Source organism: Carassius gibelio, chromosome A5 (genome assembly GCF_023724105.1).
Source record: "Carassius gibelio isolate Cgi1373 ecotype wild population from Czech Republic chromosome A5, carGib1.2-hapl.c, whole genome shotgun sequence".
NCBI classification, from domain to species: Eukaryota; Metazoa; Chordata; class Actinopteri; order Cypriniformes; family Cyprinidae; genus Carassius; species Carassius gibelio.
Genome location: NC_068375.1, coordinates 21,020,142 through 21,047,977, shown reverse-complemented (window position 1 = coordinate 21,047,977; position 27,836 = coordinate 21,020,142). Strand labels below are relative to the sequence as shown.

General features: G+C 37.6%; 1 protein-coding gene across 11 annotated transcripts in view; it reads left to right on the top strand.

Moving 5' to 3' along the window:
- The window catches only part of LOC128001995 (ataxin-2-like), a 35,181-nt gene extending 7,915 nt beyond the window's left edge, over nucleotides 1–27,266 (top strand). For 2 of the 11 annotated variants that reach the window (XM_052592415.1, XM_052592413.1), the window contains 20 exons: nucleotides 1,358–1,482; nucleotides 1,637–1,728; nucleotides 1,814–2,002; nucleotides 8,625–8,791; nucleotides 9,532–9,747; nucleotides 11,139–11,321; nucleotides 11,406–11,585; nucleotides 11,699–11,806; nucleotides 12,538–12,608; nucleotides 12,685–13,034; nucleotides 14,478–14,544; nucleotides 15,045–15,185; nucleotides 15,932–15,949; nucleotides 18,328–18,400; nucleotides 18,658–18,851; nucleotides 20,267–20,393; nucleotides 23,693–24,063; nucleotides 24,163–24,337; nucleotides 24,658–24,727; nucleotides 26,526–27,266. In XM_052592415.1, the coding sequence (XP_052448375.1) occupies nucleotides 1,358–1,482; nucleotides 1,637–1,728; nucleotides 1,814–2,002; nucleotides 8,625–8,791; nucleotides 9,532–9,747; nucleotides 11,139–11,321; nucleotides 11,406–11,585; nucleotides 11,699–11,806; nucleotides 12,538–12,608; nucleotides 12,685–13,034; nucleotides 14,478–14,544; nucleotides 15,045–15,185; nucleotides 15,932–15,949; nucleotides 18,328–18,400; nucleotides 18,658–18,851; nucleotides 20,267–20,393; nucleotides 23,693–24,063; nucleotides 24,163–24,337; nucleotides 24,658–24,722 (2,912 nt within the window). In that variant the 3' untranslated portion in view covers nucleotides 24,723–24,727; nucleotides 26,526–27,266. The remainder of the gene's footprint in view (nucleotides 1–1,357; nucleotides 1,483–1,636; nucleotides 1,729–1,813; nucleotides 2,003–8,624; nucleotides 8,792–9,531; nucleotides 9,748–11,138; nucleotides 11,322–11,405; nucleotides 11,586–11,698; nucleotides 11,807–12,537; nucleotides 12,609–12,684; nucleotides 13,035–14,477; nucleotides 14,545–15,044; nucleotides 15,186–15,931; nucleotides 15,950–18,327; nucleotides 18,401–18,657; nucleotides 18,852–20,266; nucleotides 20,394–23,692; nucleotides 24,064–24,162; nucleotides 24,338–24,657; nucleotides 24,728–26,525) is intronic. The other 9 variants (XM_052592424.1, XM_052592417.1, XM_052592419.1 and 6 more) reach the window with 7 other exon arrangements.
- Nucleotides 27,267–27,836: the final 570 nt, after the last annotated feature.

Sequence of the window (27,836 nt, the reverse complement as noted above, 5' to 3'; positions counted from 1 at the left end):
TGTAATGTAGCGATGTATGAAGCACAGAAGTTACCTTCAAACCAGGCAGCTTTCTGTTGGTCAGTGTGGTGAATCCACAGGAACGTATTTTCTGAAATCCTGTTAAAGTGAATGGGTTTTGCCTGTGAAAATTCTGAAAATGTGACCACTCCTTTAGTTTAAGCATTAGGATTTAATTAACTATTAGCATTGACTTTAAACTAAAGGTAACAATGTTTCTTGTCTGCTTTGAAAGAGAAATCGCTCATTCATTTTCTGGTTATCGTACAAGAGCTAAATTCTTAAATCGTAAACTAGTGGTTGACCGATATTTTTTTTTGTACGTTTTTTTTTTTTTTTTACTGCCGATATCTTGGAATGCAGTGGGGCCGATATAAAGCCTATGTATATTTGACAATGGATTAAAACCTAAATGTGTAAAGTAAACAAACTTTAGATGACAAAGTATTTTTCTCAAATAAATTAAATATTTAATAAAAAAAATATTTTTAAAAGGAAGTAAACACTGAAACCCAAGAACAGTGCACTCTGTATTCTGGGAAGTTTTGTGTATTGGGAATCATATTTTTCAAATAATCATTTAACATACAGCACTCAGTGAAAATTATATGAATATGAAAGTGGGCAAATTCATAAAGCGCAGGATAATTTGAAATCACGAGTTTAAAGTTTAAAGCATTCAATTCACACGGACCAACCCATCACACGGAGAACACGCGATCATGCTGGATACACATACACACTTCACAAGATCTCACAGCTGGATTCAGTTAAGTTTGCAAGGTTTGTGAAATTAAAAGTTCATTAGCCATTCAAAGATTTGTTTAAATTATATAAATGCATGTTTGCTTAATGCTGACGGCAAACGTGGAAGTATTATAATGTTTACCTTTCCATTACTTATAATATAAAAGCAATCGTTATAATACTTTTTGTATACATTGATTCCTTTGTTTACCCATTCTTTCCAATTAGACAGAACTTTTAATGACGACAGTAAACAAGATTGAGATGTGAGCAGTGTGTGCATTCAAAATAAAAGTCCCGCCTTGAACACACCAGCCAAGCAGAAAAATGTATCGGCCGTGGCAATATATCGGTCGACCACTAGAGTAAACTGAACAGTATATCAGAAAAAAAATACAACCTTTTCTCAAGATTGTTGTCTGTGTTATGACTTAATCTGAGATCCTTGCCCCTGCACCACCATTAGCGATCATTCTCATCATGTCTCCCATATAGTAAATTTGCTTTCATCCCGATTTTATGTTTCTTCCATAAGCATTTGTGAGCTTTTGCATCACCATGATAAAAGTGATATGAATCCTGTAGTTTTGTGTGTTTGTGTGTGGTGAAGATAACTTCACAGACAGTGCTGTGAGTGCCCGTCTTAATGGAGAGCACAAAGAGAAGGATCTGGAACCCTGGGATGGAGGGGAGCAGCACATCTCAGGCAGCATGGAGTCTCTTGACACTGATCTGGTGAGACAACAGTCAACAAATCTTGACATAATGTAGCAAACTGCAGTTGAATTAGTTCAGAAGTATCATAAGCATCAGCAATGTTTAGATATTTCAAGCTATCACGAGAGGTATGAGGTGAAACAGTGAACACATTCTTGAAACTCTCTTGCAGTCAAATGGTTGGGATCCTGATGAGATGTTTAAATACAATGAGGAGACATATGGTGTGAAGTCCACCTATGACAGCAGCTTGTCCTCCTACACGTAAGTCCTCTCATCTGTGCTACAAATCACCTAGCCTAGTAGGTATGTGCTGTGTCTTAGGTTGGCTTTTTCCTTTTGTTTCCAGGGTTCCTTTGGAGCGAGACAACTCTGAGGAGTTCCTCAAGCGGGAGGCTCGCGCATCACAGTTGGCAGAGGAGATCGAAGCCAGTGCCACCTACAAGGCACGCGTGGCCCTGGAGAATGATGACCGCTCTGAGGAAGAGAAATACACTGCTGTGGCTCGTGGAGAGAGGGAGCTTCACAGCCTCAACAGGTGAAGGCGATTTTAGTGCTGATGTAAAATGTTATTAAAATGTGAGTTCAGTAAGCAGTATTTGAGATTTCTGTATTTCCCCCCTTCAAGTAGATAGGAGTTGGTCCTGCATACCTGAAATAGCTGCTTGGAGGCATTGCAAATATGGCTGCCAAGTAAACTCACTTATATTAATTTCAAACGCTATGCTTAGATTGAAATATATTTAAATGTCCCTGAAGAACATAGAAACTATTGCTGATTTAAGAATACAACTTGTTGCCTGTTCATTTATCTACCCAAAATAAACATTTGCAAAACAGTTATATTTGCTTCTTTGGTTTGGAACAAGGCAACAAATGTCTTTAAAGTACAGTCACATTTATAGTTCTGCAAATTATGCAGATGAGTCACTTCAATAGGAAACCACAATAATGGGAACTTTGCTTAAGGGAAAAAATATATCTCCCTTGGGGAGCTGGTGGTATGGCCAAAAAATTATCATCATAAAAGTTTATATTTGATCAACTTTTTCATTTTATTTTTCAGTTATCACAACAAATATCATATCTTTATTTCATTCAAGTTGAATGGCAGATTTTTGCTCCCAAGTGAACGTTGTAGAAACCAGACCATTAATTGTGGTTTTAAACAACAGGGTGTCCGCGGGTACTTAAAGTCTTCAGATGTCTTAAATTCAGAATTGGTGGGTCTTAAATATATTTTTGGTCACATTACCGCTAAAACATCTTCAGTCTAACGGACCTAATGTCTGTTTACAATCATTGGACAGACCGAAGATTTCTTTTTTTCCTCCCCTCTGGTAGTTACCAGTGTTTGGAATAACGGCGTTTAAAAGAACGGCGTTAGGTAACGACGTTATTTTTTCAGTAACGGGGTAATCTAACTAATTACTTTTCCCGTCGTTACAACACCGTTAACGTTACTGAACGTTAAATGCGGTGCGTAACGCGTTACTATGCATTGATTTAATAAACTGCAATCCGAACGCACCCCTGGCTCACACAGCGAGTGAGCAGGTGGGTTAATAATGAGATAAGCGATTATGATTGGCTAAGGCAGAGTCATATGTTTCATGGTAGCCAATCAGAGCCAGTGTTTTTACACACATGCCGGCACACGCGGCAGCGCCAGTGGCGCCAAACACACACACGCAACAGCTACACAGAGATTCGCAGTAGCAGCAGAAATGGCGAGTCAGGTGCAATCCGATGAAAAGTTGGCATTTTTAAGGTGGAGATATAAGCACTTATAAGCACTTCAAATTCATTGTGGTCAAAGGCAAGAGCGTGCATGTAATGTGTACATGTAATGTGTGTCACGCATCTACAAAGCTAGTGGCCAAAAACACTTTTCTTACAAAGATAATACTTGAAGTGCAGGATAAAACTCTTGCTGTCTGTTGACGTGCAATAAATATAGAAAGTTATGTATGAACACCTGTCTGTTCTACTCATTTCAAATGACTTGTGAAAACTGCAAAAAAAAAAAAAAGAAAAAAAAAAATATATATATATATATATAGTGTAATGTAACTATATAGTGTGTAACTATAACTAATTACTTTTTAAAAGTAACGTTCCCAACTGTGGTAGTTACTGCATCATTAGAGAGAATCGCAGTAGCAGAATACAGGTCGAGCTACCTTCTTAAGGTTCACATTTAATAATAATAATAATAATAATAATAATAATACTATAGGTCGAGCTGATAAGCCTTCTAGCGACTTTAAAAAGTTTTATTTATTTATTTATTTATTTATTTATTTATTTTTTACTTGCCCAACCAGACAAATAGCCTGAATAAAACCTAAATGACAAAATAATGACGAGCGATGCATTGAAACGGGAGAATGGTTCTTTTGATTTTATTAGCCTACAGTCAATGTAAACAGTTAATAATAATGGATGGTGAATTTGGAAGGCCAAACTAAGTAATTTGGCTTTCACAATGAAATGCACAGCGTCTTAACAACTTGGTGGCACAGCAACAACAGCGAGAATAAAAGTTGGGCGGTGTTATGCAAATCTTCCCACACAGTGACATAGACATGTGGGGGTGTGTTTAAATGAGGCGTTTTAGGAGGGTGTGGACAAGTCTCTTTAACTTTGATAAAGAATATCTCTTTGGATTTGAGACTTTAGTCTTTGCAACTTTACAGATTTTCTTTGTTAACCTCTTAAGATTTTTTAACAAAGATTTTAAATTAAGTCTTAGTTCATGTTAGCTCATTAAATAACACAGTTGCAACTTTAAATTTTAACAATGTGTTGTTAAATATTGGAATACCTAAGATTAATGAATGTTCAGAATATTTTTTTTCATTGGCAGTTTGTTAACAAATGAAGCCATAATTGCCAAAAGCCATAAAAAAAGTGTGAATGAACTATAAAAGATCAAAACACTTTCAAACAATATCTAGGGCATTTGTAGTCCAGATAAAAAAGGAATGTTTGAAGATAAATAGCCTATTAAGTCTAAATATTTCAATAGTTGGCTCTGTAATAAAAACCACAGGGAAAACACAAATCTGAATGGCTATTTAAGATTATTTATGGTTTAGAAAGTAACAGCTGCATTTTTTTTTACCGCGTTTACAGGGTAAGGGCTGCATTTAGCTCCATCTGCTGTCAGATAGTGAATGTGCTTTCATTCAGCACGATCTCACGTGTTCCTCCATGTGCTTCTCATTTGCGCTTGTTTACATCAGAGTGCATGCGCTCTTTCAAGCAGCATACAACAATGTTGTGCATTTTAAGCTGCTGATGGGAATACTATTTTTAAAATGCATTCCAAATTCTGAATAATTTGTAATGTATATTTATTCAAGGTATTTAGAAGTGCCCACGATAACAATATCGTGCATAATAATCACCGCAGTACATCGCATTACCAAATACCAGCACAAGTCTAGACCCAATTAGACAATATTTGAATAAAAAAATAATAAGAAGAAATATTTGCAACAACTGATGGAGTGCAGAATGCTGCACGCATGCTCAGTGTTGTCAAGATAACACTTGGTCAGTCACTCTCTTCGTCAAGGGAGTTCCAAATGCTTATATGAGACAGTAATATGCCCTACACCCTGAAAAGGACACACTTAAAGGGCTCTGCCCTTCGAAGGGAGTAGGGCATAGGGATGCTCACTTATGTAACATAAACATAATTGTAAATGTGATATTGATTTTTTACAACAGTTCAATAAACTAGAAGTTAATTAAGAGACTTATATTTTAGACACTACACTGCCTGGTTTTGCATTATTACGACAACAAAAATAATTCCAGATAGATAGATAGATGGATAGATTCTATTAACACTGTTAAAATTTTACTACTTATTGCAAATAGTGGCAATTTTCTAATTAAACGGTATTGCAGTACATTGTAAAACTGTATGCATTATTAACTTATTGGGTGTAAATTTTAATTCAAATTAATAAATGGATGCCACCTTATTGGGACAATAAAGTCCTCCCTACACCTACCCTAATCCTACCTGATACTTTTTCAACTTTTTGATTTTATTTTTCATTTTCATTGAAAATACAGGTGCATCTCAATAAATTAGAATCTTGTGGAAAAGTTCATTTCGGTAATTCATCTCAAGTTGTGAAACTCGTGTATTAAATAAATTCATTGAACACAGACTGAAGTAGTTTAATTTCTTGGTTCTTTTAATTGTGATTGATTTTGGCTCACATTTAACAAAATCCCACCAATTCATCTCAACAAATTAGAATACTTCATAAGACCAATAAAAAAACATTTTGAGTGAATTGTTGGCGTTCTGGAAAGTATGTTCATTTACTGTACATGTACTCAGTACTTGGTAGGGGCTCCTTTTGCTTTAATTACTGCCTCAATTCAGCGTGGCATGGAGGTGATCAGTTTGTGGCACTGCTGAGGTGGTGTGGAAGCCCAGGTTTCTTTGACAGTAGCCTTCAGCTGCATTGTTTGGTCTCTTGTTTCTCATTTTCCTCTTGACAATACCTCATAGATTCTCTTCAGGGTTTGCTGGCCAGTCAAACCATGGTCATTTTACCAGCTTTTGGTGCTTTTGGCAGTGTGGGCAGGTGCCAAATCCTGCTGGAAAATGAAATCGGCATTTTCAAAAAGCTGGTCAGCAGAAGGACGCATGAAGTGCTCCAAAATGTCATGGTAAATGACATTGCATCCCAAATCATCAAAGACTGTGGAAACTTAACACTGGACTTCAATTAACTTGGGCTATGAGCTTCTCCCCCCTTCCTCCAGACTCTAGGACCTTGGTTTCCAAATGAAATACAAAACTTGCTCTCATCTGAAAAGAGGACTTTGGACCACAGGGCAACAGTCCAGTTCTTCTTCTCCTTAGCCCAGGGAAGAAACCTCTGTTGTTGTCTGTGGTTCAGCAAGTTCCTTCACACGTCTGTGTGTAGTGGCTCTTGATGCCTTGACCCCAGCCTCAGTCCATTACTTGTGAAGTTCACTCAAATTGTTGAATTGATTTTTTTTAACAATCCTCATAAGGCTGCGGTTCTCTTGGTTGTGCATCTTTTTCTTCCACACTTTTTCCTTCCACTCAACTCTCTGTTAACATGCTTGGATACAGCACTCTGTGAACAGCCAGCTTCTTTGGCAATGAATGTTTGTGGCTTACCCTCCTTGTGAAGGGTGTCAATGATTGTCTTGTGGACAACTGTCAGATCAGCAGTCTTCCCCATGATTGTGTAGCCTAGTGAACCAAACTAAGAGACCATTTTGAAGGCTCAGGAAACCTTTGCAGCTGTTTTGAGTTGATTAGCTGATTGGCATGTCATCATATTCTAATTTGTTGAGATTTTGTTAAATGTACCTGTAAATGCTTTTCTGATGTCATGTGAAATTTGTGAAAAGGGAGAAAAAAGTTTGCCAAGAGGCAGATTTGAACCCAGGTTGATTGTGTCAAAATGAACACATCACGTGTTTTACCATCTGTGCCACTGGAGCTGAGGATTGTTGGGGGGCGGAGTTAGTGTAAATGGCTTCAGCCAACAAGGCGAGCTATTTGCACTGTGTAAATAGATACTCCGTTTTATTATTTAACTAATTTCAAATATCAGTATTCAACGTTTTATGTTTAATATATCAAAACATTATTTATGGATTTGTAAAAGAAATAGGGAAAGAAAAAAAAAATCATATTTAAGTATGTAAAAACTGATAGAACACTAATGAAAATATTGCTTCAGTATATATTTACACCACTAAACATTTTGGTGATGCGGTGCTTTTGTGGGAATATTGTCTGCTGATATGAAGTTCACTGTAGATTAATAATAAATATGATTTAAAACGTGATGATATTTTGTTTTCTTTTTACGTTAAACACATTAAATAGGCTATTACATAATGTGTGTAATGTGTATTTCCATTGCAGATTTAAGTCTTAAATTTCATATAAGGTGGAATTAAAAAAGTCATAAAAAGTCTTAAATTGAACTTGTCTGTAGAAACCCAGCATGGCGAAGACTGTTTTTGAATTATTTACACTTCTATTCATGTCATTTTTCCCTAACAAAATAAATATGTTTAGAAAAATGTATTTCTTAGTTTCTGCATTGATATTCCTTCAAATCATGAAGCTGGATTGTGTTGCCTGACTTTGATGTGTATCTTCATGATGCAGATGTAAATTTATGCTCTTTCACAAATGGTAACATCTGTAAAAAAAAAAAAAAAAAATCTAATTTTAATTTGGTGAAATGTAATTGTTCTGACTGTTTGAGTTTTATTAAAATTAACCACTGGTCTCCTGTAGTAGCATGCATTTAGATCACGATAACCACAGTTTAAACTTCAATACCGTGGTAAAACTGTATCAATAGGGTTTCTAGGTATTTGTATGAAAAACGGTAGTCTAAATACATTTAGTATAAATGCGCACACACAATGCTATAGCTTAATCACACACAAAAAAATACTGTAATTGTATTCCATTACTCCTTTAATACATTTAATAAATGTCTACATTAATGATATAATAAAATTTGATATGAATATCCCACATTTCTGACACAATATTAGTTTTAACGAATGGTAAATGATGGCAATTTGTAGATTAAAAAGTCTTCTGACTGTATCGTTGCACACAGTGTTTCTCCTATTTGTCAGCTCTGTAATTTAAATTAGTTTAAAGCCAGGTGAAACAAAGTCATTTGGTTCTTCACTGAATTCAAGCTTTTCACACTGGATCTCACAGCTGTTTAATGACAGAGACTCACCAGCGAGTGAATGCATCTTCTCTAGTAAGCTCATGCTGCGCTGCCATTTGAACTTTGAGCCAAGCAGATAAATGGTCCGTGTAGCACTGCTTCGTTCCGCTTGTGGTGCATTAACATTATATCAAACATTTATCGAACTCTTGTTATCGTTTTATTGATGGAAACTATATCTCTATTATCGTTATCGATTTATAATATCACCCAGCCCTAGCCCCAGATTTCACTTTGCTTGCTTGGACTGAAAATTACTTCAGTAGTAATGTTAGTAATGGCCTATACATAGTTTTTTGTCAGAACGGAATTCAGTTTGAAGAGTATTGATCAATCATATTGTTCAATGCAGATTTTTCCTCATACCTCTGTTTACTTCAACAGGGAGAACAAATACATTCCCCCTAGTCAGAGGAACCGAGAAGCAGGGATGTCATGGGGAGCTGGTCGTCAAAACTCACCCAGACTGGTTCAGTGCAGCCCTGGGCCACCCACACCCAGATCTGGACCTCATGACTACAACACAATGGATCAGCGTGTGGTCAATGGAGGTACAAGATGATTTTTGGACTCTTTGTTTATACCTTGACTTACTTCGGGTCATGTTGGGTATCCAAAGTGACTAGTGATATGGTACCTTGAGTATACAATCAAGTTTAGTAATGTATGCAGACAAATAGTATGTCTGGTTATGCAGTTTTGAAGCCTTGAAAACTATCAGTAGATAAATATATTTTTTGTTATGGTATCTGTTAATCTGTTGTTCTCCCCTTAACTAACAGTTGATCTGCCAAATCATCTCTCTAGCTTTCAGTCCTTTCATGATAAAGGAATTTAGGCAAGGGATCGCAGGCCAACACTGCTGCTGTTCAAAGGGAATCTGATTCATCTTTCCCAATGTTTTTTCTTTGAAGTCTTTCCAGTCGTTTATATTTCACTGCCTCAGAATTTACCAAAATCTCATCATGTGATTTGTTACATTCCGTCCTTATTCTCAGTCCTTCTCAACTCATTTCTTCCCAATACTCTTACATTACCTCTCTCTAGACCTTTTCTCCTCAGTAGTGTCAGTGTTCATATCTGAACTGATCATTCTATAAGGCCTTCAAACTTTTCTGTATTCCTATTCAATTTACATGCTCCTCCCTCTTTCTCGCTCAAATGTAGTTTTTTTTTTCTTTCTCATTTCGACTCATTTCATCTGTCAATTTACATGCTCCTCCCTCTTTCTCGCTCAAATGTAGTTTTTTTTTTCTTTCTCTCCCATTTCGACTCATTTCATCTCTGTCAGGTACACACCCTTGGGCCTCACGCTGCCCATCTCCCTCCTCTCGCCCTCCATCCCGTTACCAGTCAGGCCCCACCAACTCTCTCCCACCCCGGGCGGCCACGCCCACCCGGCCTCCTTCCAGACCCCCATCCAGACCCTCTCGGCCCCTGTCTCACCCCTCTGCTCATGGCTCTACAGGGCCTCTATCCACCATGCCCAAACGCCTGTCCTCAGAAGGTACCAGAAATTCCAGACCGAGCAGCCATTTTGTTGTGGCACCACTGCTCAGGTTCACGTTTTGCAATCCAAATGCCTGAATCAAGGCTGCCACTAACAGCTGTGGGACTTTCCTGGTGTTTAATAAAATAACTCACTCCTCTTCTTGTTCCATTTTCTATTGCAATCCCTGTTTTTATGCATGATTGAAGTGAATTTGGGGCACGTTTCACTCACTCATTTTCTGCGGTGTGTTTAAGTGTTGGTTGGCATTGTGTTTTGTTTTGGCCATGGAGTCACCATTGGCGGCGCCCAAGTGTTTCTTTCATTGTCTGACATTGGCTTGACATTGTTTTCTCACACATCAAATGAGAAACTGTCACAGCCTCTTCAATTCAAATGTATTTCAGGTAGGTTGACTAGATGTAACATTCTTAACCATTAACATTTCATGAATACGGAGACAGGCACATTATATGTGGAGGAAAAAGTGTGGCAACAAAAGGAAGGAGATGATACACAGGGCAACTTTTTGAGCAATGTTGCCATCAGCGGACAACCAGGTGAGACACAGGGCCCACAACCAGTCTAAAGCATCCAGAGAGAAATTTGTTGCCCATTCTCAATGGAATCACATTTCTCAAAAAAGTTGGCCAGTGTATCATCACCTACAGAATTTGTTCCCACAACTTATTCAATTGTAGCTACAATGTACTAATGTGTTTCTTCATTTTAGTCAATATGTGGCCACGTTGTACTAATTTGTTCTCTCGTGTTTTAATTTAGTTAAATCATGGCTGCAATTTATTAATTAGTTTCTTCATTTTAATATGGTAAAATAGATAAGTTTAGTTAAGTCATGGCCAGATTGTACCAGTTTGTTCTCTTGCTTTAGTTCAATCATTGCCATGATTTACTATTTTTTTTTTTACTTTAGTTTAAAACAAGGCAACAAATTATTACAATATGACTGCCATTTAAAATTAACCAACGGAATGAACTAGTAGAAAGGCCACGAATTAATAAAGTGTGAGAACAACTTCTTAATTTATGGGCACAGCATCTTTTTCTTCTGCATGTGATGTTTGGGACTCTGTACATGACAGTTACTGAAATGAATGACTTGCTCATATTTGGTTAAAACTCCACACGTGTTAGTTTGCTGTCCGCTGTAGTCTGAGCGGTGTGTTCAAGTGCAGCTTCTTGGTCCAGACGATGCTGACGGAAAGCTACAACTACGTCTGCTTTTGTCGCCGCTTGGTGTGTCCCAGCCTATATTTGATATGTTGAATGCCACATACACAGCAAACAGTTTTTTTTAGAGAGCTACACACTGCATTGGTGAGAGATGCCTTAAAAGGGTGTTTGTTTCTTCCTTTAGAACTCACTCATCTCTCTGTTTGTGAATGCAGGTCCTCCAAGAATGTCTCCCAAGTCACAGCGTACTCCTAGACCTCATAGAGTGGCCTCTTGTCGGGGCGGAGGACCTCCTCCACCCGATTATATGTCCCAAGGTGCATCGGTGGAGGTTTCTGTTCCCCCTCCAACTCGCAACAGCCCTTCTGGGGGAACCTGGTCATCTGTTGTCAGCGGTGGTAAGTCTAGATTATGAATCTGTACCAAGATTTCACATTCAGTCTGAAAGACTTGCTGAATAATTTTTTCCACTTCCTCTTTAGCACACAGACCTCGATCACCTCGACAGCATAGCATTGGCGGAGGTGCTCCGAGCCCCTCCTGCTTGTCTTCCCCTCAGGCTGGTACAGTGCCAGTAGACTCTGCGACCGCTTCCACTACAGCAACGTCACCAACTGCAGCCAATCCGGCCGCCAACCTGGAAACATCTCCAATAGAAGAGGGTTAGGATGGCCCTTACACAATATGTGCCATTTTAAGGCCTGTTTATTCATTTGTGTTATTCATTTCCTCAGTACCAGATCTCATAATAGCCCTGTGTTTTTTTTTTAAATAGCCAAAGAATCAAGAGTACTAGAGACAAGACAGAATTCCCCTAATGCCAACAAGGAGAATGTGAAACCTACTGAAGCTTCTGCGAGCATCGCTCGATCCATGGGAAAGGGTGTGTACCTGTGGAGATGTCCTGCTATTTACCATATATAACCAGCATTGTTTAATCTGAATTTTGGAACTTTTGTTTAAACTTTTTTTTTTGAGTCTTGTGATTTTGCTTTGTCGCCAGAAAACAAGAAAGCAGAAATTGCCAGTTATATGAATAAGGGATTTGGCTTCTAAGAATTCATTTCCTTATGCACAATTGCTGACACTGTAAATATAGATAGAGCGAGAAATGACTTTTTCAGTTCATCATAAATCATACACAAACTGCAATACAAGGTTAGGTAGGGCATATGCATCAAAGTAGGCCTGTCACAATATCTGATTTTTAATCTTTGAATTCCAGATAATGGTATTATACCTATATCTATGGAAGTTTAAAATGAACTTTTGTTTTGTCTTGTTTGGCTTAGACTCAAAATACAAGTTTATGGAGTCAAAGAGAGAGTTTGTAACCATAACTGTATAAAAAAAAAGAAAAAAGAAAAGAACTTGCTGTTGATCGTAGACTGCAGTTTCTAACATTGTCTCACTTTCACCTGTCATTTCCCTAACAATATTTTTTTGTGACTGTAGGTAATGTGTGCTGGATTAGTTTTACATATCAGTATTTAATTTTTTAAATATCACTTTTTTTGCCAATACGGTATATTGCAATATCAAAACTGAAAAATCTAATGAAATTGTAATTTGTTTTTAATAAATGTGTTTTTTTTCACATTTTGATCTTTCTAGGACCTCCCACCATGGCTCCAGACCACAGGAAACAAATAGATAATTTAAAGAAATTCAGTGTAGAATTTAGGGTAAGTTTTCTCTCCCATTATTTGTGTTTCATAAGCAAATGTATGTCCATTTCTTGAAGCCCTGCATCATTTGTAGTTGCAGTCTAGCTCAAATCCAGATTCAGTTTTTGAGCCCATGGCAAACAAGACTCCACGGGACCTCATAGAAAAGCCAAAGGATCAAGCACCTGAGAAGAGCACAGTAGATTCGACAGGACCCAAAGTCCCCATGGAGTCCGCCATTAGTGAAGAAACCTCCACTGCTGTGAGCGTTGCCCCAACAGGAAGAAAATCTGGTACCCCTTCACTCTCTCCTTCCTCTGCTGTACCAGAACAGAAACGAGGGCCTGATGTGACGTCTCAGGGCGTTCAAACTTCCTCGCCTCTGGCCAATGTTGCTGCAAAAGACAAGGATGAGAAGGAGGAGAAGAATGACCCTGTAGCAGAGTGAGTCAGCAGAGCTCTAGCATTAGCATTGAAAGAATTCAGGATAAAGTTGCTGCTAAAAAGTTTTTCTTCAGCAAAATGATTTATACCCGATTAAGGATGTCAACGATTAATCGATGATCAATTAATTGTAGATAAGAGATGCAATCAATTAAAACTATCGATGGTCAATTAACCTTTTTAATTTTGGGCTGCGTGCGGATCGTGCGCAAAACACGTACGAGCGGCTGTGAGTGACTGTATATAAACGCATCATCATTCATTCGCAATGTACAGATTAAGCTTTTAAAGTGATTTAAAAGTACATTAAAATAGAAACAACACAAGGTTCTTCAACATGGAAAGCAATAGAAATGTAGGAACTAAGTAATTCCCTAGATAATCGTTTCAAATCGTGCACTTTGCAGGGCTGCAGGACATAGGACAGAAAGGCTATCCTACAAATTGTTAATTCGTTCCTACGATTTATTAATTTGTGGCAACTGTCAATGTTTCTTTAGCTTTGTTCCTTAAATAGACCATGATTTAACTGAAATAAGGGAACAAATTAATACATCGAATGGATTCTTAATTCATGAAATCTTTAATTTCCAATCCTGCATGTTTACCACAGTAAAAGATGCAAAAACAGTAATTAAGTTAAAAACAATCAAATAAACCTGCGAAATTAGAGGGTTAGATGGTGAGGATTTAGGAAAAGAAACGGTGCCTAAATATTATTGAATTTGTGGAAAATTGTGACCAAGGATGTTTTTGATCATGTGAAGAGGATCTTTTACGTCTTAATGCAAATGCATGTAAAGTACAGGCCTAGTTTACATTATGAATTATATTTAAAAATGTATATAACAAAATTATAATAAATTATAGTTTAACATTCAGATACATTGCGAATACGTAAACATTTGGATTTGTGCCGAATGAGCTATAATGTCCAAAATAAATCCAGCCAAACCCGGGCTCGCTCCATCTCGTATGCACGCACGCACTGTCACAATCTAATGCAGTGTAAATGCCAGATTTTTTAAATCAAATAGGACTACTGGAACGCTATTTTTATTTTTATCAAATGCTCATAATAACATCTATTCTATTTTATAATCCTGCTACTAGCATTTTATTCAGGTGAAAGTGAGAAAGCGGTTTTTTTTTTTTTGAATGGCTTTTGCACATCTTGTCATGCCTGTGACTGCGTGGCTGCAATAGACGCATTTTGCAGCATTACGGTAAACAATTGATCGATTAATTGATTGTTCATTTAAACGACGATCGATCATGGAAATTATTGAAAATTTAAATCCCTATACCAGATATGTGATTAAAAACCAATTGTAAAAGATTGTATTGTCAGGAATCCATGCATTCATTCCCCTGAAAAATGTTAAATATGTTCTTGTCATATGTTGAATAAAACAGTTGATTTATTGTTTATGCACTTTTTAGGAGTGTTAGAAAATCTACTCTCAATCCCAATGCCAAGGAGTTCAACCCAAGGGTTTTTTGCTCCCCTGTAAGTAAATTTTTTTTTTTTTTTTGACAATTATTGACCTGTAATCAAAATATTTTAGACAAAATATGTTTTAATTTAAAGGGATAGTTCACCCAAAGGTGAAAATTGTCATAATTTCCTCACACTCAAATCATTCCAAACCTGTATGAGTTTCTTTATCCTGTTGAACATGTTGAATATACTTTCAATAATGTGGGCAACGAAACAGTTGCTTGCCCCCGTTGAAAATCAAAAGTATTTTTATTTCCTTACTATCTTGTTACCCACATTCTTCAGAATATCATCTTTCATGTTCAATAGAAGAAAGAAACACAGAGGTTTGGAATAACTTGAGGGTGAGGAAATTATGGCAGACCTTTTGGTAAACTGTCCCTCTAAGGTTTCTGTCTCAAGTCGTTTGGTTTTCCATGAGGTTTTCTGGTAGAGGGCAAACGAATATAGCACGGAAATGTAATTGTTTATATATTAATCTTCCTTTTATTTTATAACTCTTTCCACAGCCTAAACCATCAACAACCCCCACTCAAACCCGGCCCCAGGGTCAGCCAAGCCCTTCCATAGTAGTACAGCAGCCCCCTACCGTCTATGGCCAGACCATGTTCCAGATGTACCCTCTGACACCTGTCAGTCCTGGCGTTCAGGTGAGCTCATTATATGAACATCTGTTAGTGTAATCATTTATTCTGTGCATGGAAGCCCACATCTATCACAATACATTTTTGTTTTTTCATTCATGTGCCAAGATCCTTGATGTCTTGATTGCATTCATACTTCAGCCATCCCTCCTATACTTTCATTTGTCAGCTGCATTTCATCTGGCATGTACATCCAGCACATGATTGCTTTAATTCAGGGGAAAGGGCTAGTAGAGGCCTGTTCAGACTAAGTCTGGTCTAAATAAATAGCACAAAAGTTTTAGAATTTTGTGTAAAAAGGTTTGTAGTTGTGCACTAGTTTATTTTACAGTATTGTGTAAAATTGCAGACTTGGTGTGAACAGACCTCAAGGTCAAGAATATGCTAATAAAAAAAAATTACTGGTAGCATGCTATCAACCTTTGGATGGAGCTCATGGTTCGTCATCAACCCCAAAAGTTACACCTTACTAATGTTTCATATTATATTTTCTGGTTTACTTCGTTGTACTGACCAAAATAAAAGCGTTATTGTTATATTTGTGGTGTAGAGTGGGAAGATGCATTTGAGTAATTCCAAAACTCAAAAGTGACTTAGTCTTTTATTTTGCTCTATTGCATAATTTAAAAAGCTTTTGTTTCATCTTTAATCACTCGCACATTTTCTAGGATTGCTGAAAAAAACAAATGATAATCACACTAAAGACTCGTTTTTTTTTCTTCTCTTTTCCCTCTTTCCTATCTCTCCATTAGAAAAGCATTATCTGGAAGGTTTGTGCAATTCTAAGCTTCTTTTTTCTGCTGAAATCATGTATGACATTTTTGCCTGCATAACTGACCAGCAGTTGTTGGTTTGTCTATTTCTTACTGCAGCTGATCAGTATTATTAGTGACCAAGCACCCAAGGTGTGCATAGGCACCTATTGTATCCGTTGGCGTTCTTCTTCTTCTGTTTCTTTCCGCTCTTGAGTCTATGGAAGCTCATAGAACCGCTTGCGGGAAATTTGGCACACTGATAAGAATAGTCAGAACAGTCACCATAGCAAATTAGCAGTCTCTAACTCTAACTCAAACTCTCTAGCACCAGCCACAGAAGGAAAATTGTTTTCTTCTGAATCATTGGCTCATGCGGAGTCAAATTTTAAATAACATTTAAAAATGCATCAGTTAGCAAGGTTTAGTTTTTTCACAATTTTTTTTTTTTATAAATAATGCTTTTTTTTTTTTTAACTTGTCCTAGACGGTTTGTCTGATTCTCACCAAAACAGGCTCAGATCATCTTCAGACCAAGCTAGCAAAAATGTATGGAATTCAAGTTGATTCTTCAAACCGTTCTTGAAAAACGCACAAATTAATTTGATGAAAAAGCATGTAAAAATGGATCGGAGGCTGTATATCTCTGGAACAGTTTGGTGTATTGAGACCAAACCTGGTGTATGTTATAACAAGCATGAGCTGAGACTACCCGCAGTGTTTCACCACTGTGCCACTTAGTGGTCATGAAAAATGCATATTTTTGCTTATAACTTCTAAATGGTTTGGCCAAAAATCAAAACTGATCTCTTTAGATTAGGTGCAGCATGCCGAATCAAAAGATACAAAATTTTCCCATTTCAGCCATTTTGGGCAGTGCCATTTTGAATGTTTTAGTAAACTGCTATATTTTACGAACAATTTTACATATTATTACGAAACTTATGTTTCTTGGGAACCATGCCCTGATGGTACTCAAAGTTTGGGGGCAAAAAAAAATCTAAAAGTGCTAATAACTTTTGTTTACACCTGCCTATTGTAATGATAACTGGTTTTGATAGATTCCTTGGATCATGTTGAGAACATCCATACCAGTTTTGCCATAATTGGCTGAATTTCTTGTCTGCCATTTATAATTCATGTTGAAAACATACTTTTTCTAACTTCTAGACCGTTAGTCCGATTTTCACCAAATTTGACTTATATCATCTTTAGATCGATCTGGCAAATAGTTATGGATTTCATGTTGATATACGAAACGGTTTGTGTTTAGCGCATCAACGAATTTGCCGGAAAGATGCCAAACTGCATGTGTGGCTGTATCTCTTCAAAACTTTGACATATTTACAACAAACTTTGTATGTGCCATTGTCACCTCACACTGACCAGGCCACATAATTTTAGTGACCACGCCACCTATTGGTCAAGAGTAATAAACCATTCAATAACCATTAATTTCAAAATGCTAATAATTTTTGATTAATTTTTGATAGTCCATTATATATTATTATTATAATAACTGTTCTCAAAATATTCCTAGGGTCATGCCGACAACATGGATACCAATTATGTCATTATGGGCCAAATTTCCTGTCCGCCAATTTGATTTGTTGAAAACCTTCTTTTTCGAACTCCTCCTGTTTGGTCCGATTTTCACCGAATTTGAATCCGATCAAAACCGTTTTTGTATAGCCCCACTACAAAGTGTAATATATTGAAATATTGACACCCAACTTTGTGTGTACCATTGTTACCTCCATAGAATACACCACACAGATTTGATAACATGACATTCTTAGCTCTTCATTCTGTCCTAATTGCTGCTTGCAGCTATATTTACTGTTGTTACTATTATTATATTTTCATACTGTTGTCAATAAACGACTTTTTTTATACGCTTACCTTATATATTACCTTTATCCATACTCTGAATGAGAGTTGTTGTTGATTTGTTTTTCTTCTTCTTTAGAATTAGTAATACATTAGTTTTAAACATTTACCTTTTTTTTTTTTTTGTGTTCTGTTAAGAGCATTGAAGCTTTGTTTGCATGAACACTTGACCAGAAAAGGAAAAAGCCAGAAAGTTGTGTGGCTTTGTCAGTCAGAAGCATTGATGTGTTTATTTTCTTGGGTTATACTCTTGGCACCGTCTTTGAGAAACAGAATATTGGGTTGAACATATTGATCCACAAACACAAAAAATGTTTACAAATAGCATTTTCCTGTGAGCACTGTGAGCTAAAACGAAGAAGTGCTACAAGTCAATTACAGTGGTAATCCACAGAATGTAATACATGATATAGATTTTGTATTAAGATTTTATAAGTGTTCTTCAAGACTGTGAAAAACTCAATAGATTTAGTTCTGCATCTCAAGTTCTGCTCCTCATTTTTTAGCCTCCAGCCATGTACCATGTTCAGGTTCCTCATATGACCATGAGCCAGACCAAGCCCTACAGACCAGGTAAAGGTGAGAATGATTCCCTCTCAGAGTGCATTTTATTATTTGTTTTACTGCTGCTTAAGACTATTTTGTCTTTGCTTTTAGCTTTTTCAGTGTGAAAGATATGCTATATATTCTGTGTGTTGATTTTTTTATATTATATTTGCAGGGCTCTGCAGTTAGGAAATAAGATCTATTCAAAATTAAAAGTTATTTTCATGCCGTTCTCTCCAACAACATCATGCCCATTTCATTCTCCTTTCTTTTGCGGTATCTGATTGCAGTACCAAACATGCCACAGCAAAGACCAGACCAGCATCATCCACCTGGCACGTCTACAATGATGCATCCAGCTACAGCTGCTGGGCCGCCCATTGTGGCACCAAGCCCAGCCTACTCCACCCAATACTTCACTTGTAGCCCCCAGCAGTTTGCTAGCCAACCTCTTGTACAACAGTTGACTCACTACCAGTCACAGGTACAGTGACTTTAGAGGTCTCATTTCTAATAAAGAATTACTAAAGCACAGAAATAAAAGGTAACCACAATTAATAAATTATTATTATTTTTTAATTCCTGTATTCAAATATGCTTAACCTACTTGAAAGAGGGCAAAAAACTGAATGCAAAATGAGTATGTCCAGTTTCATTGTATAAAATAGTAGGCGAGTAGGTCCAGTTGAGGAAAAGGAGTCCACGGGAGAGGATGCAATAAATCACATGACAAAGCCAACTTGGCGGAAGTACTTCACGCATTCATACTACATACAATGTACTTTTTGTAGTCATGAAGTTTGTAGTGAAGTAGTACCTACTCAGACAGTAAACCCTTTTGGACAAAACTTGAGCGTTTATGAATATGGTGTCTGACCATCTTCAGCTGAAACAAATATAGTATTTGTGAACATTGTATTATTGTTCTTTGAAGAGTGTTGAAATGGTGAAAAGATATCAACATCAGCAAGCAGGGAACTTTTTATTAGATCCATTAGGAATCTTTGATTCTTTTGCTTATAATATGTGTTTACATTCACCCTCTTGATGCGATTATAATGATATTTTGGCAATATTGTGATTAAACTTTACCTCGTGTAAATGCAATACTTAGATTTAAATAATGTGATTAAAATCATAATGGCAGCAGGCATAATCATATTAACATATGGCGTACGTCAATTTTAATTGAAATACACAGGCATGTAAACACCTTAATCGGAGTATTGCCACACTGACCAAAGTGCACATGTAACTGTGACATACGTGAAGTGCACCTCCAGTATTATGGAGTTTAGAAACGATGGTGGGAAAGTCTCCACAAGGACTTGTACCATGGCAGAACAACTGACAAAATTATGAAATATGTATCCCATTATTTCTGGAAAATTATTCTTTTTTTGCCCCTTTTTTATTATCTTTTTTTGTTGTTGTTTAATAGCAGCTATGTACAATATAATCTGGGGAGCCAATTACTTTGAACTCTTAATGGATTACTCCACCCCCGTGCCGTTCCAAACCAGTAAAAGCTTCGTTCGTCTTCGGAACACAGTTTAAGATATTTTGGATGAAAACCGGGAGGCTTTTTACTGTCCCATAGACTGCCCATAGGTTAATGGCAAATTTTCATTTTGGGGTGGAGTATCCCTTTAAAGGAACTGCCATTCACCATTTACCATTCAATAAAGATTTGGTCATATGAGGTTAATGTTTTTAGTCCATTTTCTACAAAAAAAAAAAAAAAAGTATTTTAGACAGACCATATTTATAAATTAATTTAATAATCCCTGTGGAGGATAGTATGAATAGAAAATGAACTCATGTCCCTCCAATTTTTAAATCGTATAGCAATAAAATGTTCACTACCATTCAAGATAATCTTGGGTTTATTTATTTCAGGCCCAGCATGTGTTCAGTCCAATGATTCAGGGCGGTGCGAGGATGATCACCCCTCCTGCCCATGCTCAGCCCAGCCTGGTCTCTTCCTCCACCACTCAGTATGGTGAGCAGATGCATACTATGTATGGTAAGAACTCCTGCCAGTACAAAGACTTGTCTTGCTAGCCCATTTTACCGATTTACGCTCATATTGTGCATATGTAATAAATTAATTCACTTTTTATTGCCTCTGAACAGCTTGATGCTACAGCAGTTAATGTTGGTCTTTGTAATGAGTCACATATTAATGACTAAAAATAAAGTGAGGGGGAAAAAAAGTGAGTGAAGTGACATGTGGCCAATTATGGTGACCCATACTCTGAATGTGTGCTCTGCATTTAACCTATCCAAGTGCAAACACACAGTAGTGAACACACACACAGACACCATGAACACACACCAGGAGCAGTGGGCAGCCATATTGCTGTGGCGTCCAGGGCGCAGTTGGGGGTTTGGTGCCTTGCTCAAGGGTCTCACCTCAGTTGTGATATATTGAGGGTGGAAGAGCGCTGGTTATTCCCTCTCCCCACCCACAATCCCTGCTGCACCTGAGACTCAATCCTGCAACCTTCGGGTTACAAGTCTGACTCTCTAACCATTAGTCCATGACTGCCCCTTAAGCTCCCAATTGCTCCCAGTTTTTTTTTATGTTTCTGTGAAGTTTTCTTTTTATATTATTAATTGTAATTATATATATATATATATATATATATATATATATATATATATATATATATATATATATATATATATATATATATATATATATTAGGGGTGTAACGATACGCGTATTCGTATTGAACCGTTCGGTACGACGCTTTCGGTTCGGTACGCGGTACGCATTATGTATACCGAACGGTTCGTTGGAGTAATTAATTATATTTGAAAAAAAAAAAAAAGAGAGAGAAAGAAATATAATGATATGCGTTCAACAAGGTAGCCCAATAACCCAAACAACGTAACAGGCAACGCCCCTGACACTCCCGAAGAAGAAAAAAACACCATCTTATATGTTTATGTTAGGCTACTCAGCAGGCGCTCGCTCACTCAGTACGCGCTGAAGGCTCGTTGCAAAATAGCCAATGCGTTTAACAGACTAGAAATGAGAAGATCCTCCAATAACCAACAGGTCTGGTGTTTGGGTGCACTTTGGATTCCCTTTAAGCTATAATGGTGATGGCAAGAGAGTGGTGGATAAATAAACAACGGTATGTCGCATCTGCAACATGACAGGGTACACCAGCGGGATTACAAAAAAAAAAAAAAAAAAAAAACAGCGGGAATATCTGGGATATATGCGTCAGTACTATCTGGGAAAAGACGAAAAAAAGGAGAAACATGCACGCAGCAAACTATCCCTGCAGCATTTAGACACTATAGCTTACAGGGAATCCAACCCAAACACCAGACCTGTTGGTTATTTTAGGATCTTATATTTCTGGTCTGTTAAATGCATTAGACATTTTGCAACGAGCCTTCAGCGCGTGCTGAGTGAGCGAGCGCCTTAGGGGCCGTTCACATATCGTGCCTAAAAACGCATGGAAAACGCTAAGCGCGTCTTTCTCCTGAGGCGTCTGTCTTTGCTAAGCAACAATGACATGCTCTCTCCATGAGACGCGGAAATTTCAGCGAAGGATAAATGGATTTGCAGCTCTAAAAATCGCTTGCAGTAGCTCTGCTACTGAATTTATTTCAAAATTGCAATCCATATACAACTATGATCAGCTGTTCCTTCATCTTGGCTGAGCTCTCAACGTTGTTACGGGAAAGGATGAAGCTGATTGGTTGGTTCTTGTCACATGACCCGCGGTGCGCTTGCGGCATTCTGAAAAGTTGAGATGTTTTTACATTTTGCTGTATCTAAAACGTATCGAACCGAACCGAACCGAACCGTGACATCAGTGTATCGTATCGAACCGAACCGTGAATTTTGTGAACCGTTACACCCCTAATATATATATATATATATATATATATATATATATATATATATATATATATATATATAGTACATACCAAAAGTTTGGACACATCTTCTCATTCAAAGAGTTTCTTTATTTATTTTCATGACTATGAAAATTGTAGATTCACACTGAAGGCATCAAAACCATGAATTAACACATGTGGTATTATATATGGAATTATATACATAACAAAAAAGTGTGAAACAACTGAATATGTCATATTGTAGGTTCTTCAAAGTAGCCACTTTTTGCTTTGATTGCTGCTTTGCTCACTCTTGGCATTGTCTTGATGAGCTTCAAGAGGTAGTCACCTGAAATGGTTTTCCAACAGTCTTGAAGGAGTTCCCCGAGAGATGCTTAGCACTTGTTGGCCCTTTTGCCTTCTGTCTGTGGTCCAGCTCACCCCTAAACCATCTGGATTGGGTTCAGGTCCAGTGACTGTGGAGGCCAGGTCATCTGGCGCAGCACCCCATCACTCTCCTTCTTGTTCATATAGCCCTTACACAGCCTGGAGGTGTGATTGGGGTCATTTTCCTGTTGAAAAATAAATGGTCCAACTAAACGCAAACCGGATGGAATAGCATGCCGCTACAAGATGCTGTGGTAGCCATGCTGGTCCAGTATGCCTTCAGTTTTCAATTAAATTTTGAATAAATCCCTAACAGTGTCACCAGCAAAGCACCCCCACACCTCCTCCTCCATGCTTCACGGTGGGAACCAGGCATGTAGAGTCCATCCGTTCACCTTTTCTGCGTCGCACAAAGATACAGTGGTTGGAACCAAAGATCTCAAATTTGGACTCATCAGACCAAAGCACAGATTTCCACTGGTTTAATGTCCATTCCTTGTGTTCTTTAGCCCAAACAATTGATTTCTTCATTTCATTTCTTAAAGTAATGATGGCCACTCGTTTTTCTGTACTTAGCTGCTTGCCATAATAGAAATTCTAACAGTCTATTCAGTAGGACTATCAGCTGTGTATCCACCTGACTTCTGCACAACACAACTAATGGTCCCAACCCCATTTACAAGGCAAGAAATCACACTTATTAAACCTGACAGAGCACACCTGTGAAGTGAAAACCATTTCAGGTGACTACCTCTTGAAACTCATCAAGAGAATACCTTGAGTGTGCAAAGCAGTAATCAAAGCAAAAGGTGGCTACTTTGAAGAACCTAGAATATGACATATTTTCAGTTGTTTCACACTTTTTTATGTAGTATATAATTCCACATGTGTTCATTTATAGTTTTGATGCCTTCAGTTTGACTACAATTTTCATAGTCATGAAAATAAAGAAAACTCTTCTTTTGGTCTGTAATATATATTTGTGTGTGTGTGTGTGTTTGAATGTCAGTTGCAAAACTCATTCTAAAAAGTTACATTTTTGACAAACTGCTTCTATTCGTTTCTTTGTTTCAGTGTCACATGCCCCCATTCCTCAGCAGTATCCCCACCCAAGCTCCACCCTTCACCCTCATTCGCAGCACCCTCAGCCCTCTGCCACCCCGACAGGACAGCCGCAGCAGGGTACCCAGCATGGAGGCAGCCACCCGGCCCCCAGCCCTGTTCAGCATTCTCAGCACCAGGCGGCAGCTCAGGCCATGCATCTGGGCAACCCACAACAGCAACAGATGTACTCAGCCCTGGCACCCACCCCGCCCTCCATGACCCCCGGCCCCAACCCTCAGTCTCCTCAAGCCAACTTCCCCTCCGCTCAGCAGGCCGTCTACATCCACCCCCAGCAGGTGCAGCATGGGTATAACCCTAATCATATGGCTCACATGCAGCAGGTTAGTGTTAACAAGACATAGACACCAGGATTATTGAAATCATTAAAAATTTTGCTGCTAAATACTACTTAAAAATATGAATTCACTCTGTCTCTAAAGGCCCACATGCAGTCAGGGATGGTGCCTCCACATCATGGCAATCCTTCTCACCCCCCCACTATGATGTTGATGGCCACACAGGCTCCTGCTGGCCCCCAGTCTACGCTAACCCAGGGCACTCTCAACCCCATCCCAGTGTCCTCAGCCACACACTACTCCTACACTCTCACCCCTGGTAAGGACCTATCTCATCGCAACTCGGCACGTATCAGTTTGTTTACACACACCAGGAATGTGTCTCTGTGACAGAAAAGCTTCCAGTGCACAAAGACTACAGCAATACACAGACAAAATTTAAAAATAAAGATAAGTATACATTAGGGCTGCCCATTAATAGCTGACTAACCGTTAGTCGACGAGCAAAGGCTTAGTCAATCTAAGTTTTATTAGTCGTTTAGTCAAAGGGGAAAAAAAAAATCCTTCCACAGGAAGTGGGGCAGTCATGTAGTCTGTGATGGACAGATCATTAACAGCTGGTCTATGTGGTAATTACAGTACATCAGTCAAGAGATCCAAACGCTCGTTTCGATCATCGACCTCAAATGTGGTTTATCATCTGAAACATGTAAGTAGCAGCAACATTACACGGCCGCACGCTTTAACGTTAACCTAGAAAAATGTGCGCTATTCAAGTGTTTGTTCGGAGTGTGGAAGCTGAATAGTAGCGTGCTCACTGCATGACAGTTAACTTGGAGGCACCGGTGCGATCATTTGCATTAACTTAAAATACTGTCATTTTTGCTCATACAGATAAATAATACATCTTTCATAAAAGGTCTACCTTTTTGTGTGCGCTCACAGTAACAACAAAACCTGTTTTTTTTTTAATAATGACAGCAAACAAGGTGTGTTTTCTGCCGTCTAGGTCTCTGTGAACTGTGAGCACGTCAAAAAAAGTAAATGAATCAAATTTTCCCACCGCAGCTCTGTGTATGCCTCAGACATGAAAAATATACCTATGGAAAGCGGAAAACAAATGTTTACAGATTATGTAATCAACATGAAATGTGCATGTCCACTGTGGAAATGACGAATCAGTGTCATTAACATCATCACTGCAGCCAAAAATTCAGAAAACACTAGTTTATCAATTATTATAATGTTAAGGCTTCTTCATTCTTGCTGTTTTTCCCTTACGCACTCATAATCATTACTTCTGCCGGTGCGCTGTGGCAAACATTAGGCGTGTGCTTGAACACTGATAGGCTATAGGCTATATTATATATATTATATATAATATATGGTTTATTAATATAAACGTGCAATTTAGTCGAGTAATCACTTAAAATCAAAGACGACTAGTTGACCAGAAAAATCTGTAGTAGAGGGCAGCCCTAGTATACATATAGATACATATTTGTGTAAATATAGTATGCAGATATATATGCATATAGATGTATTTGTATGTGTACTGTATACAGATACAACAGAGGATTAACAGGGAATGAATAAGAATAGGTAGGAATAAGAATAGGAATGCTAAATGCAACAGTTTATGCAATAAACAAATGTTTGGTAAAAGTTTCTATGAAGCCCATTTTTATAACACATTATAAGGCTATTCTTAAGGCATTAGAATGAATGCACAATGCATTATAAAACGTACTTGTGCTTATAACTTTTATGAGTATGACTATTTATAACACGAAATAAACCATGTTAAATCCACTTAATTTGTAATGGATTAAAAGTGTCTTATCTTGACATTTATTTAAGATCTGTACAGTATCTGATCAGATATATAAACTTATGGCTGTATCAGAAAAAGATATTTTTATTATTCTTGTTGATGTCCGCTTTAAGTAAAGTAATAAGTTAATGCCAAGATATGAGTCTTATAATACATTATAGCTATGGGAAATATAATCCATTGTAAATTAAGTGGATGCATTCTGTTCATAGTGTATTATAAATCATCATGATCTTAAAAGCTATAACCACATATAACTAAATATTATAATGCGTTAAAACTGCTGTTATGATTACTCATGAGATGCATTCATTATAATGCCTTAAGAATACTCTTATAATGTATTATAAACAGGCTTCAAAGAAAGTGTTACCAATGGGTTTTATTGCACAGTGAGGTAAATTGCTAATGGAATATAATTAAATAGAAAGTTTAAATAAAACACCATAATACACAATATATGTTCTGTTATGGTAGACAATCATAGTGCTGTTAAATAAATAAAAATATTTTACTAAATTCTTCCATTCTTTCCAGGAACTTGGGTTTGTAGTAGTTGCCTGTATTTCACATATTCCTCTGCTCCCATTTGTATTTAATGTATGTTTGTGAAGTTTCTCTCTTCACTGTGCTATGGAGTGTATAATATAAATCTTCCTCTGTTTTCGTTCAGTGCAAGGTCACCATCAGCAGCAGCTGTAGAGGATGAATTTCAGAGAACAGCAGTCTGTTTGAGTGGCTCCTGATCTTTGCAGAGTCATCTGGCCCCATCCACCACTTTTATTGGCCAACTAAACTTTACCTGTCTCTAAAACCCCCCAAATGGCCACGAGAACCTCAGTCATGCTGCTCTACTGCAACCCACCACCAGTGATTTAAGAAATGCATACAGGCAAAGATGTGGTGAACTCTGGCTTTTTTTTTTTTTTTCTTTTTTTAAGAAATACAAGTTTTAACAAGGAATCATTTTTTGCATATTTCAGTGACACTAGAACTCTTGAAATGGGTCCTAACAATAACAAAAATGCTCGGATGAGTGGAAAACTGTGCATAAGTAACTGGAACATTTTGTCTGCACCTAAGTTAAAGATAATTCTTCCGTACATTGACAGTATTAACATTACTGTTGAATGCTGCTGCTATAGCTGTGCTCAAGACCTTGGGGTAAATCAACACCAACAAAATGAAACGGTTCTAACCAAACTAAACACGAGAAACTTCCATCAATGAAGACGTTTGGCAGCAAAAAAAAAAAAAAAAAGCAGATAAATTATTTATTAATTTAATCTGATGGCAAAACCCCATTAGACTTGACCGTTATAAAACTGTTAAGTTAAAACAACTTTTACTTTGTAGATAATATAAAGGAATTAAAAAAAATTAAAAACATTAAAAAAAAGTTTTAAAAACTTTACACGTCTTGACTCTTCTTTTTCTGTGTCATTTTGTTACTTTACTTTACTTGACAAGACTCTAGATACTACTGTGGATCTGCTCATGTTTGTGGTTATGATGTAAAAACATCAGAGGAGTGTCGCACGCACTTCCGCTCCAGGCCACCAGGAGAAGCGCCGAACCCGTCTACATCACAATACTGCGCGCTGAAGTAGGCCGCGTGCCGCCATCTTGTAGCAGAACTTCACTTGCGTTAGCATCCCATTGACTCCCATTCATTTTGGCGTCACTTTGACAGCGAATAACTTTACATCAGAGGTGTTTAAAGACTCCATTTGCCCATGATTTACTTCTAAAGATACACGACAATGTACAAAGGGCTCCATTACCTTCTATGTTACATTATGGCCCCGTAGAAACAGTTTTTGTAAAAAATAGGCTAACGATTGCGTCATAACCACTCGACTCTCTGTCGCACAGTAGAGAAATTACCGTACAGACAGGAAGAGAAGCTCACAGGCAATTAACTTTATATGGCGTACTGGCGTTACATTTCAAAATACTATACAAAATAATTAATCAGAATAAT